At 45.5% G+C, this 10,914-nt stretch overlaps 1 protein-coding gene and 1 long non-coding RNA gene across 5 annotated transcripts in view; one reads left to right on the top strand and one right to left on the bottom strand.

Moving 5' to 3' along the window:
• Positions 1 to 943: 943 nt before the first annotated feature.
• LOC309589267 lies at positions 944 to 7,781 on the bottom strand. Its single transcript, XR_014227887.1, has 3 exons — positions 4,526 to 7,781; positions 3,483 to 3,579; positions 944 to 1,099 (listed from the first exon to the last, which is right to left on the bottom strand). It is a non-coding gene; the product is annotated as an uncharacterized lncRNA (long non-coding RNA).
• Positions 7,782 to 10,299: 2,518 nt separating this feature from the next.
• UBN2 (ubinuclein 2) overlaps positions 10,300 to 10,914 on the top strand; it is a 52,391-nt gene continuing 51,776 nt past the window's right edge. For all 4 annotated transcript variants that reach the window (XR_014228067.1, XR_014228068.1, XM_082310793.1 and 1 more), the window contains exon 1: positions 10,300 to 10,786. Coding sequence is in view for 2 of the 4 variants with exons in the window: in XM_082310793.1 (XP_082166919.1) it covers positions 10,310 to 10,786 (477 nt within the window). In the remaining 2 variants the exon portion in view is untranslated. The remainder of the gene's footprint in view (positions 10,787 to 10,914) is intronic.

Below are 10,914 nucleotides of genomic sequence, written 5' to 3'. Positions count from 1 at the left end.
CTGTGTGAGTATCTTATCCTCGCTAATTACTAGTCTGTTTCTCCGCAGCCTTTTATTAGTGCTGTTTTACATCTATATCTGGATCATCAAGGGATACGTTGGCTCCTCCATCCTTCTAGGACCCTACTAAAGTAAACCCCAAAAACATTCTATTAATGATGGCTACTTTTCATCACTTGTCATTCTCAACTTCTCTAACATGTACCTTAATGGATACTGTATTACACTATTCTTTTAAATTAGGTATATGACATTAGAAATTTATGTATTGCATTTGTATAACTGCAATATTGTTGTATTCAGCTAAACTTGTAAAAAATCTATGTCGTGGGAGTTAATACTTCCCACTCATTCTTTATTAGATGAACCTTAGTGCACCCCAGAAAGACTGATGGGTCCAGTTGTTCAAGGCTGCTTGCAGAATTTGAAACAACTTTTTTTCCCCCTGTAATCACATTTAGAAGCCACACACCAAAAGCTTACTTTTGACTTTGTAGAGTTTAAACTTTCATTTGGAGTAAATGAAGCAGGCATTTCACATCTCTGGGCAAGGGACAGTTCCTAAATTCCTTATAGGTCTTGCTTAATTGATGAATTACACTAGCATCTATTTATAGATTTAAAAATAAAAATCTATATTTAGTAAGAGCTGTGACTTTTGAGAAGACACTATATTCTTCAAAAAGAGAACTTCTGTTTCAATTCATACTTACACATTGTATCGTGCTTAATTGCTCCACATTATTCTTAATAATTCTTTAAGAGAATTTAAAGTAATGAATGCAGTAAAACAAGTAATGGACTTCAAAATGCTTTTACAAGTAGATCTTCAAGAACCTGGGACTTAAGTTATTTTGACAGGAAATATGCTATGGGATAGTTTGTAGCAGTTCTCAGATACAGCTAAATGAAACTGAAAGGTGGAATACTACCTATGCTGTTGTCTCTGCATTGCGCTTTCATGGACCCAGGAATTGCATTGCTTTTTTGGAGTCCTCAAACCACACTTTAAGCTGGCCCTTAACTAGGGAAGAGTGGTGAGCCTCAGACTCCACCATCTGTTCCTTCATCGCTGCAAGCAACTTCCATGTGGTCAGTTCTGTGAAAAAACACACACAACAATGCAGAATTATATAATATACAATAATGTATTTTAAGAATACATATAATAATGTTGAGATGGTTTATGTCATGCAGAAAAGAACCATGCTTCAATTCGAACAGTTACATTGCGCACTGTAGCAGCTATAATTTCCTTTGACAATTTTGTCCTGCTTAAGCGTGATGGGATCATTATGCCTGTCTACTCTAAAGCTGCTGGTAATCTTTTTCTTGCCTCACATCAGTGGGTGAGGCCATTATATGGGTAGCCATTATGCAACAAAACACGATGTCTTACTTTGCAGAGCTGGTGAATTAATTCCTATCACATGAAGTAAATGTCTCTCTTGAATATCAATCCATGTGTGATAGCTGTGTCTAAGAAAACTTTAGAAAAATTAAATTACAAAAACCGCTAAACCAGGTCTTAAACTGCCAGGTATGTTCCCAATACTGATGGTTATCATAACATTTGTATTCTACAAGTTTAATCTTACTTTTGTCTGACTTATTCATGACGCCACATGCACTGAACTTAGTCATCACTGAACAAACTGAGTAGTTGGTTATTTATATAAAACAACGGTGGTTTTGCCCACCATTTAAAGGCAGAACAGCTATTTTCAGGTCACAGCAAAGTGACTTCTGAGGCAAGCTTTACAAGACTTCCCACTCAGTTTAGCTAGTTATTCCCAAACAGGTTCTGTCGCTGTGTCCGCTTTTCATTTCTGCACGTTCTCCTTCCCTACTGAGTGTTTTCCCTTCCCATCCATCCGCTAAAGTGGTTGGCCTTACAGGACTACCACGAAGTACTGCCGAAGTACTGCTGTTTTCCACTTATCTCTTCCTCCCCTCGCCCCACCTCTGAGCATTACTTGCCTCGCTCTGCTTCAGAGGCATTCTAGGCAAGATTTATTCAAATTTGTAAAATATGTTAAGTCCTATGGAGGACTAGAAATAAGTACAACGCTAAGAAATAACTCAGTCTCTTAAAACGGTGAGGAAATATTCAGATAAGTACTCAATATAAGTTAAATCTGACTGTACAATTACTTATCAATGTAAGGGGGAATTCTTTTAAGGCCAGGAAAATGGCATTTGAAATACAGCTGTCGTACAGAAAATGTAGCTTGTTTTCACATGCATTTCTGATATGTAGCATCCACTCTGTTCTTAAAATCATCATTGCTATTGCTGCTATTCTACACTTGTTTTACTATGCTCAAAAATCTTTAAATTTCATGTGTCTTCTCAAAATACAACTTGAGGTGGTAAGAAAACAGAGTTTAATAAAATGACATTTGTCTATTTAAATTATTCATGTATGAAAAATCGTTTTTCATAAGTAATTTTTCAGATGCTATTTTTAATGCTGTGGCAACTCAAAAGCAGCTTTGTGTTGAATCTGCAAGCTCGGTATGTAGTTAATTCTCGGCGATGAATATGTGCTTTGCTTTTTGAAGGCAATTTGGCTTGGAAATAAAATCATGGAAGTATGAAAATGCTGAACTGCACATGCAAAGCATGCTTCTGACTATTCTGATCGTAAGCTTGTATGAATGTTAAAAATGTGGTAATTTGTTTGTGCAATCACCCTCAGCTGTCTGTGATAATGTGCCCTTATTTAGAGGTAGAACGTTATATAAGTAAAAGCAGTGTCCAAAGTGCTGAGAGGCATTGAAAAAAATGGTTAGGAAATTGGAGTTTTTGTAAAATCAGTCTGAAAGTCAAAGGGGGAACTAGAGAAAAAATAAAGAAAATTTCTCCAAGGTAAAATTCCTCCAAGGTCACAGCCAAATATTATGTTGTATGTCTTTATGATTCGTAGAAGGTTGCTTTGCAATCCACATATGTATTATATGTAATTCTCCTTTTTGGGAGGGTGAACGTTGCTTGACAGTTGTTTCCTGAACAGTAACTAGACTCATTTTTAATATATTACAGTATTTAATAAACAAAATAAATTTCTGGTAATTATTAAAATATTTGTATTTCACCAAAAAACCAGAAAATATCACAGTGGCGAGTGACCAAAGCTAGTCTGGCCTGCAGTCTGACTGGCTCTGTTTTCATGGGCACTGAGAGTGTTTGTCTTGTCCTAGGTCAGCACTCACAAGAAAAACCCTCAGCAAGAGCAAATCTATGGCACATTGCTTTTGTATTGCTGAGAATTCCTTCCAGACCCTTTTACCTCATTAAACAGCACTGCTACTGCTTTTAGTGTAGAAATTGCCGTTCAAACTGAGAATTCCCTACACGGCCAGTCTTTCTCATTCGTGTTACAGGTGGGTGGGGTAGCTACTTGAAATTGTGACTCATGTATTCTTGTGTGTTTTTAATTACTACTGGAAGAATAAAACCAGCAGAGATAAGAGAATAACCTGACTCCAATGTTTCAGACAGGCTGGTAATCTTCGGCTGCCTCCAGGGGTGCTGGCCTGATGGAACAGGCTTTTCATCGGAGATAAGCGTCCCGTACTGCAAGAAATGGTGCAAATGAGGAAAAAAGTGAGGCACAACTCCCCAGAGCACATAATCCCTCTCAATCTCTGTAAATACCTAGGTGTTTTTACACTGTCAAATGGGCAGGTGTGAATCATAAAAGAGCTACCATTAAGGAAATCCATTCTTTCCAAAGGCAGCTCCTCTTCAATTTTAAACTCGGCATAAGTACGGTTTAAGTGACATTATTAGACACAATCAACATGTGACAGGCAGATGCTCCCCAGTTTAAGGTCCTTCACCAGTTCATAGAATTCTGCTCCCTTTCTAGATATTTGTATTTTTAATGAAAAAAGCTTTTTGTGTGTGTGTGTTACTGGGTACTCCTCTATAAAATCTCTTCTGTGTTTATTTCTGATGTATCCCTTCTTGCTATTCTTTAGATCTCCAAGAAAATTCCAGGATTTTAGCTAAAAGGTTATTTTATCTTTGGTAATGCGGTGGTTTTAATTTTCTTCTGACCATTTAGAAAGTATCTATAATTTTTTTGCCTCTGTTTCCTCCTCCTTCTTAGAAAAGTAAAGGGTACACTTGCAAGGAGGAATTTCCTAGTGATTTTAGACCTCAAACTCATCTTCACTGCTTGGCAGAGAAAACCTTTCAGATGCTGACTTTCCCAAATTAATTTCAGTTAAGACTGGAGAAGTTTACAGCTTATTTGTCGGCCTCAACTGAGTTCACCCTTAACATTAGGAAAGCTTAAAGACGAAGGTCGCATGCTTGTTCTGGCAAGAAATCTTGACACAGGAAGCAGAAACAATGAATAACAATTAAGTAAAAAATAAGATGTAACTAGAAAAGCGTTCTTATCTTGTTAGTTAGAATTGACTTTGCTACCGTTATCTGAGGGAACAAATTACCAGCATTCTGCCTGGTAAATGCACCCACTTAAGAACTGATGTTTAATGTCTTAATATCTCACCTCCTCTCCAGGATGGAAAGTTGTTCCCAACAGCAGCTTCTTGGAGCAGCTTGCTCTTCCTTGGCCAAGACGCAGTTCTTCTTTCCATTTTCTCTCATCCCTTTCTCTTCCTAATCTGCTATTCCATGTAAATGCAGCATTTGAAGCTTTCCATTTTCCCTGAGTTTCCTTTAAGTTAATGATCTTATTCTATTTATTAGCTTAAAGAATGTTACTATACTCTGTAGATCATAAAAATCACTAGTCACACAGCAGTTGTGTCAGTTTTGAAGTTCTCATTGAGAAATTGCACGTGAACAGCACAGATGACAGATAACACCCCCACCTTTGGTTGAGGAACTTGCACTGCCATGACACATGCAGTCCTGTAAATCCCTTCACTTTTCTAACATGAAGACTCGCTCTGGTTTCTGGCTTATTTTTAATATGAGATAAAAGCCATCATGTTGTTTTCATCAGCTACCTCCTACATACCTAGTACTGCCCTTCATGCTGTCCTGGCACACAACACGGTATTGGAAGACCATTCCTCATCTCAGGAACTGAACAAAAGATGCACCTAAATCCACTTCTAAAGGTAAAAAGTGTTTCCAGTTACAGGAGCAGTAACTACCTTTTGCATAAACATTGTTGCTGCTCTTAAAACTTCTGTTGTCATTGAAACTTTGAATTTTCGATCCGGTTTGTTCAAAGCTTTTCTTGAAGTTCTTGAAAGGAGTCCAGTGTCTCCTAGGCTCAAACTTTCATTCTCCAAGGAGCAAGGTTTGACCAGTTCACAGGGAGCAATATACCAACGCATGGGATAAAGTTCACAGCCACAGTTGCTCTGCCTTGAAACTGTGATAAGTGAGTATTACTGCCCTGGCAAAGTATATCCTAATTACCTGAAGCTAATGCACTCTTTCTAGTCCCAACATCTGGCCCTTCTCTACCTGCCTACAGTCCTTCTAAAGCACTGTTTACTTCACTGAATAGAGTACTTTGGACTTTTTAAGGACGTGGCAGAGCAGCTGGTAACAACTCTAAGCGCACATGCCTGAGCAGAGAAAGCTAGAGGTATGTTCTGCAGGAAATGGTATTTTGAATTAAAAGAATAAAAAAAAAAGATGAGGGGGAAGGATCCTGTAGATAAAAGAAATTAGTTTTCCAAACAGTTTGCAGGGCATTGGTGCTTGGTTTTGGAATGAGAGGAGTTTTTTTATTCCTCGATTCTGGATCTGGCAGGAAGCAACTTAGTAAAACTGTAGGAGGGAAGACAAATTCAAAAAAAAAGCACACCTGAATTCAAAGAGCCTCATTAAATAGAAAACCAGCAATGCCAGCCACATTGTTGGTGCAGTGGATTCTTGTGATGCAACAGCAGTTCTAGTAAAAGCTACACAAACACCATCCTACCTGCAGCTGTATCCTCTCCTGACACAGCAATGAAAGTTGCAGCTGCTGTGCCAGCAGTTTCAGTGAAAGGACCATGAGGATCAACAAGATGCCTGGTTGGACCATAAGAAATCAAGCCACCAGGAGGATATAGTGAGGAAGCAACCCGTGGAAAACGAGGATATTCTCACAAAAAAAACCAAAGCCCAAACCTGGTAGAAGTATCTCTTGGAGACTTTTGAGTGGCTGAGATGTGACTGGCACAGGCATGAGCTGGCTACCAATATAGCTTCTATCTCAATGTAGGTCCCAGTCCTCACCTTAAGCAAAGCAGAAGACAGACTGCCATCCCGTGCCACCTAAGCTTGAGTGGAGAAACTTATTATTGATATAAGCAGAACATGTTTTCCCCCACATTCCCATCCTAGGGCAACAGCCTCACAGCTCAGGGAAGTAAAGTATTCAGCCTTTGAAACTGAAAGCAAGCTCCCTGGAGACAGACACAACTGATCATAAGGACAGCTCTGCCTTCCGATGGGACCCTGGGCCGGCTGCTGTGGGGCGTCCAGCCCAGAGGAAGCCATACAGGCAGAATAGCAGCTTCCACTAGGTCCAGGAGAGCAGCTAGCACTGGTCTGTAACGAAGCGGGGCATAGCTCTGACTCTAACACAATGAACAGCCCAAAAAGAAGAGAGAGTGCTAGAGGTTTGTCTCCCTGACAGAGAAGCCATCCCAAGCCAGAGCAGGAGGATGCCACCTGCATGAGGGTAGAGGCCTCTGGTGGCTCACTGGGCTGTCTCCGTCGTTTTCTGTATCTGAAACAAAGTCAGACCAAGAAACTTCCACTCACTGATGTGGCTGTAGCACCTGTAGTTCTGAGCATCCACTTTGTCTGATCTGCTCATACTGGCTTTCACCAATTAAATAAAAAGCAGCTTCAAATTCACTTCAAAATTACTCTCTTTCTGCAGTTGTTACTTTTTTTTAAAACTCTTAACACGTCTCTTTCAAGAGACACTTTTATTATTAAGTGTCCTTCAGATAACATACAAAAGGAAGGAACCTGTATTCTATGTTGGACTATTTTAACATGGTCATATCCTGAGAGAAAGCAAAATAACTGGCAAAACATATCCAATTACTTTTTTTTTTTAATTTGTGCTCCCCTGACAAGTGCAGCACATTATACTATGTACAAACAATACCTGAGACAGAGCTTAATGCCAAAGAACAAAAGAGGTAGCAGAAACGAAAAACAATGATGAAAAAATACAAAACTAACTCCTCTTGAAACTGTTTGATATGACACAAGCCTGGAACTCTTCTGGTGTGTTCAAAACTAAATTCTTGGAGAACTTAAGATCTGGTGGATTTGGTTTGTTTCTTGGGAGTCTTTCCTGAGTGCTTCCAGTATCTTAGACCAAATGTAATGATAACATATTCCAGTGAATGCTATGCTTGGATCTGCTGCCAAGTTTCTTCATGATTTAGTTCAGATATTCAGATCCAGAGCAAGCTGCCTTTGGTAACTTCACTTTAAATTCAAAGATCCAGAACTACTGTTTGTCTAGTTGCATAAACAAATGTTGAGCCACGTAAAAAAGATGTGTGCTCCAGATGCTCAGAGGTTAAATAACATATGAGGGTTTATTTGTCTAATTAAACTCCCAGAAGAGCGAGAGGAAGGGGGGGTATATAAACAAACCAGTAAATATCTACGAAAACCTTACATGTGAAAGGCTGCTTCTACTATCAAAGTCTGCAATCTCATAACTTAGAACAAATGGCTACCTGGAACTATTTCCAAGAACTACTTCTGTTTTTCTCTGTAGCCCTATCATGGATCAGATGAGTTATTCCTATCCAGCTTACTTTTTTCCTTCTTAAAAAGCGTGTTAAAAATCTGACTGGGATTTACTTCCAGGTGTATCTACACTACAACCAAGATAATTTAAAAAGTACTGAATTCAGATACTTGCAAAACTCATTTTCTCGTGGAGTACCTGTCCTACATTCATTACTTCAGAATACATATCTTAGGGGACTGAAAGACAGAACTGAGTTTTAGGTTGGATACTTAAAATGCACATCACATCTTCACCCCTTTCCAAGGATATGTCCAAGTATTACCTGCGAACATAAATTGTTGTGTTCCTGTTATTATTTCAATGTCTAGTCTCCCATCTGGTAACTGAAAACAAGCATTCAGCAGAGCTGCAGAAGAGCCCGTGCACATAAGACTTTTGTTTGCTGAGCAATAAATTGCTCTTCTGTTGAGGAAAGCCCCCTTTCTACCATCACAAGGTTTAATGACATAGACTACATAGAAACTTTGATGAGAACTAGAATCTTCCTGGTAGGATCTGCAGGTCTGGAGCTTAGCGATACTCACTCAGTGTGAATCCAGAAATACATTGCCTATTACGCGCATCATCAGAGAGCTGTGTGAAATTCTCACCAGGAGAACAAGTGGGATTTCCAAATAATTTCATTATGACACTGAAAGTAAGTTTTTACAAATACGTTTATATTTGAGCTTGCTAGTCATACTAGAACATGCATGGTTTTAAGATAAAACCAGTCCCTTTGACTACGAAGCTCAACAAAGCCTTTCAAGCTTCAAAAGGAGACAGCCTATGTTTCTCAGATCAGGTCAGTCATTCCACTGACTTCCTGCTGCAAGCAGTATTCTGGAATGTCATCCATTCCCTGTTAGTGAAATCATAACTTTCAGTAACACCGTTCTAGTGCCACGGATCTTCTCTGGAGTCTAGATGAAAGTAAGCAGTCAAGTCAAAAGACTTCACACACAATGAGAAGAAAACATAAAGCAATCTGATGAATGCAGTTTGGAAAGTGGAGTAATGTGCTGCGCTGCACAGAATGGTCTGCTATACTTATCCAAAATGATATACATATGTAAATTGTTTGCTTTGCATAATATGAGTACCTTTTTAAAAAGAGAACAAAACCTCTCCTACCTAGTATTTCTGAGGCTAAAAAAGAGCAAAAAATGAGACCGCCTTTCTCTCTGCTCCAATGAAGCTGGGGAATACAATGCACATGAAGATGTTCATAGCTTCCTGAAACTTCGCAGTGCCTCGGTGGCACACCTCCATCTGGAACTACCAGCCACCAGTCTGTCAGTGTAGGTGGTGAGACTGAAACACTTGCACTGTTTGCAGGCAGCCCTCGCTCACGAAGGAAGTCTCGCTGCTGCTCATACCCTGCCTTCCTTGCGTTGTCCCCCGTCTGGAGGACAACTCTTCCTCGCCTATCCACAACCAGAACTGGTACCCTACCGCCCAGGCATGGCCGCAGAACAGGCTACCTTCCCTCAGAGGACGGCCTGGCTACCAGAGCAGCGCCCGCTGTTCTGCAGGAGCAGGCTGGGGCTCAGCCCTTTGCGGAGCAATGTTGTCAAACCCTCATCTCCTCAGCCGATCCGGCAGCGCTTCGACGGCGAGCGCGGATGCCGCTGAGACAAGACGCGTTCATACCGTCGCCCTTGCAGCCTGGAAACAGCCGGTCTGCCCCGCAACTGAACTCTCGGTCGCGCTTAGGATTCGGGCGTGCTTTTTTTCTGGTGACCGACCCACAGCTGCTGAACTCAAGAGGCCTCAGAGCGCCTTCCTCTAAGCAGGCCCGCGGGCCCGGCAGCCATCCCGCGCTCCCCCGAGCGGACGCGCATTGCACGGCCCGGCCAAACGCCCGCTGCCGCCGGCGGGGGCAGCTCCCGTCCCGCCGAGGGCTCCCGCCGCCCCGCCAGCAGCGCCGAGCGGCCCGGCCGGGGCTGCCCCTTCCTCCCGCCCCGCGCCTCAGGGGAGGGGGCGTCCCCGCCCCGGCCGCTCCCCTGGCGCCAACGGCCGCCCCGAGGCAGCCGCGAGGCGGAGGGGGAGGGGAGGCGGCGGCGCGGCCGCCATTGCCCCGCGACGCGCTGCCGGCGGGCGGGGGCGCCCCGGGGCGGCCGGGAGGGTGGCGAGCGGCCGGGCGGGCCGCGGGCCCTTTAAGGCGCCGGCGACGGGCGGCGTGCACATCGCCAAGGCAACTGGGGGCGGGCGCCGGCGGCGGCGGCGTGTAGGCGCCGGCGGCCGCGCTGACGTCGGGGGGAAGCCGAGCAATAACAACAGCGACGCGGGGCGGCGCGCCGGCGTCCGTCTCGGCGGTGCGCCTGCGCGGCCTGCGGGCCTGCTTCTATTTATGTGGGGGGGCGCCAAGATGGCGGGGGCGGAGGCGGCGAGGAGAACGTAGGGGGCAGCTCCGACCGGGCGGCGGAGGGGGGAGGGGAGAGGGAGGAGGAGGAGCCGGTGGGAGGGAGCGCGGAGAGCGGTGTCACCGAGCGCGTGAGGCGGGGGCCGGCGAACGGCGGGCGGGCGGGCGGGCGGGGGGTGGGGGGGGGGCGGCGGAGGATGGCGGAGCCGCGCCGGGTGCCGTTCATTAGCCTGTCACCCGTGAGGCGCCGCGAGGGCGAGAGCCCGGCGCTGGAGCGGGAGCCGGGGGGCCGCGAGCCGGAGCCGCCGCCGGCGGCGGGCCGCGAGGCGCCGCTGTTGGCGCCGCCGGAGCCGCCGCACGAGCTCTCCCGGCCGGAGCCGCCGCCGCCGCCCCGCGAGAGCGCCGCCCGCCCGGAGCCGCCCCGCGAGACCGGCCGGCCCGAGCAGCAGCAGCCGCAGCGGGAGCCCCCCCGGCCCGAGCCGCCGCCGCTGCCGCCGCCGCCGCAGCTACCGCCGCCGCCGCCGCGCCAGAGCAGCCGGCAGGAGCCGCCGCCGCCGCAGGAGGCGCTCCCGCTCCGCCAGACGGTCCGCCTGGAGGTGGTGCTGAAGGACCCCACCGAGGAGGGCTGCGTGGAGTTCAGCTACCCGGAGCTGCTGCTGTGCGGGGACTCGCGGGTACGGGACCTCCCCTTCCCCCTCCCCTCCCGCCGGGCCGGGCCGGGCCCCGCCGCGCTTCCTCCTCCCCGCCCAGGGCCCGGCGGGCAGCCGCCCGCCTCCCCGGCCTTGCCGATAGCGTTATCGGT

Source organism: Platalea leucorodia, assembly GCF_965183815.1.
Source record: "Platalea leucorodia genome assembly, chromosome: 4".
Taxonomy (NCBI): domain Eukaryota; kingdom Metazoa; phylum Chordata; class Aves; order Pelecaniformes; family Threskiornithidae; genus Platalea; species Platalea leucorodia.
The sequence above is the reverse complement of the archived record's forward strand: the minus strand, read 5'-3'. Positions and strand labels throughout refer to the sequence as shown.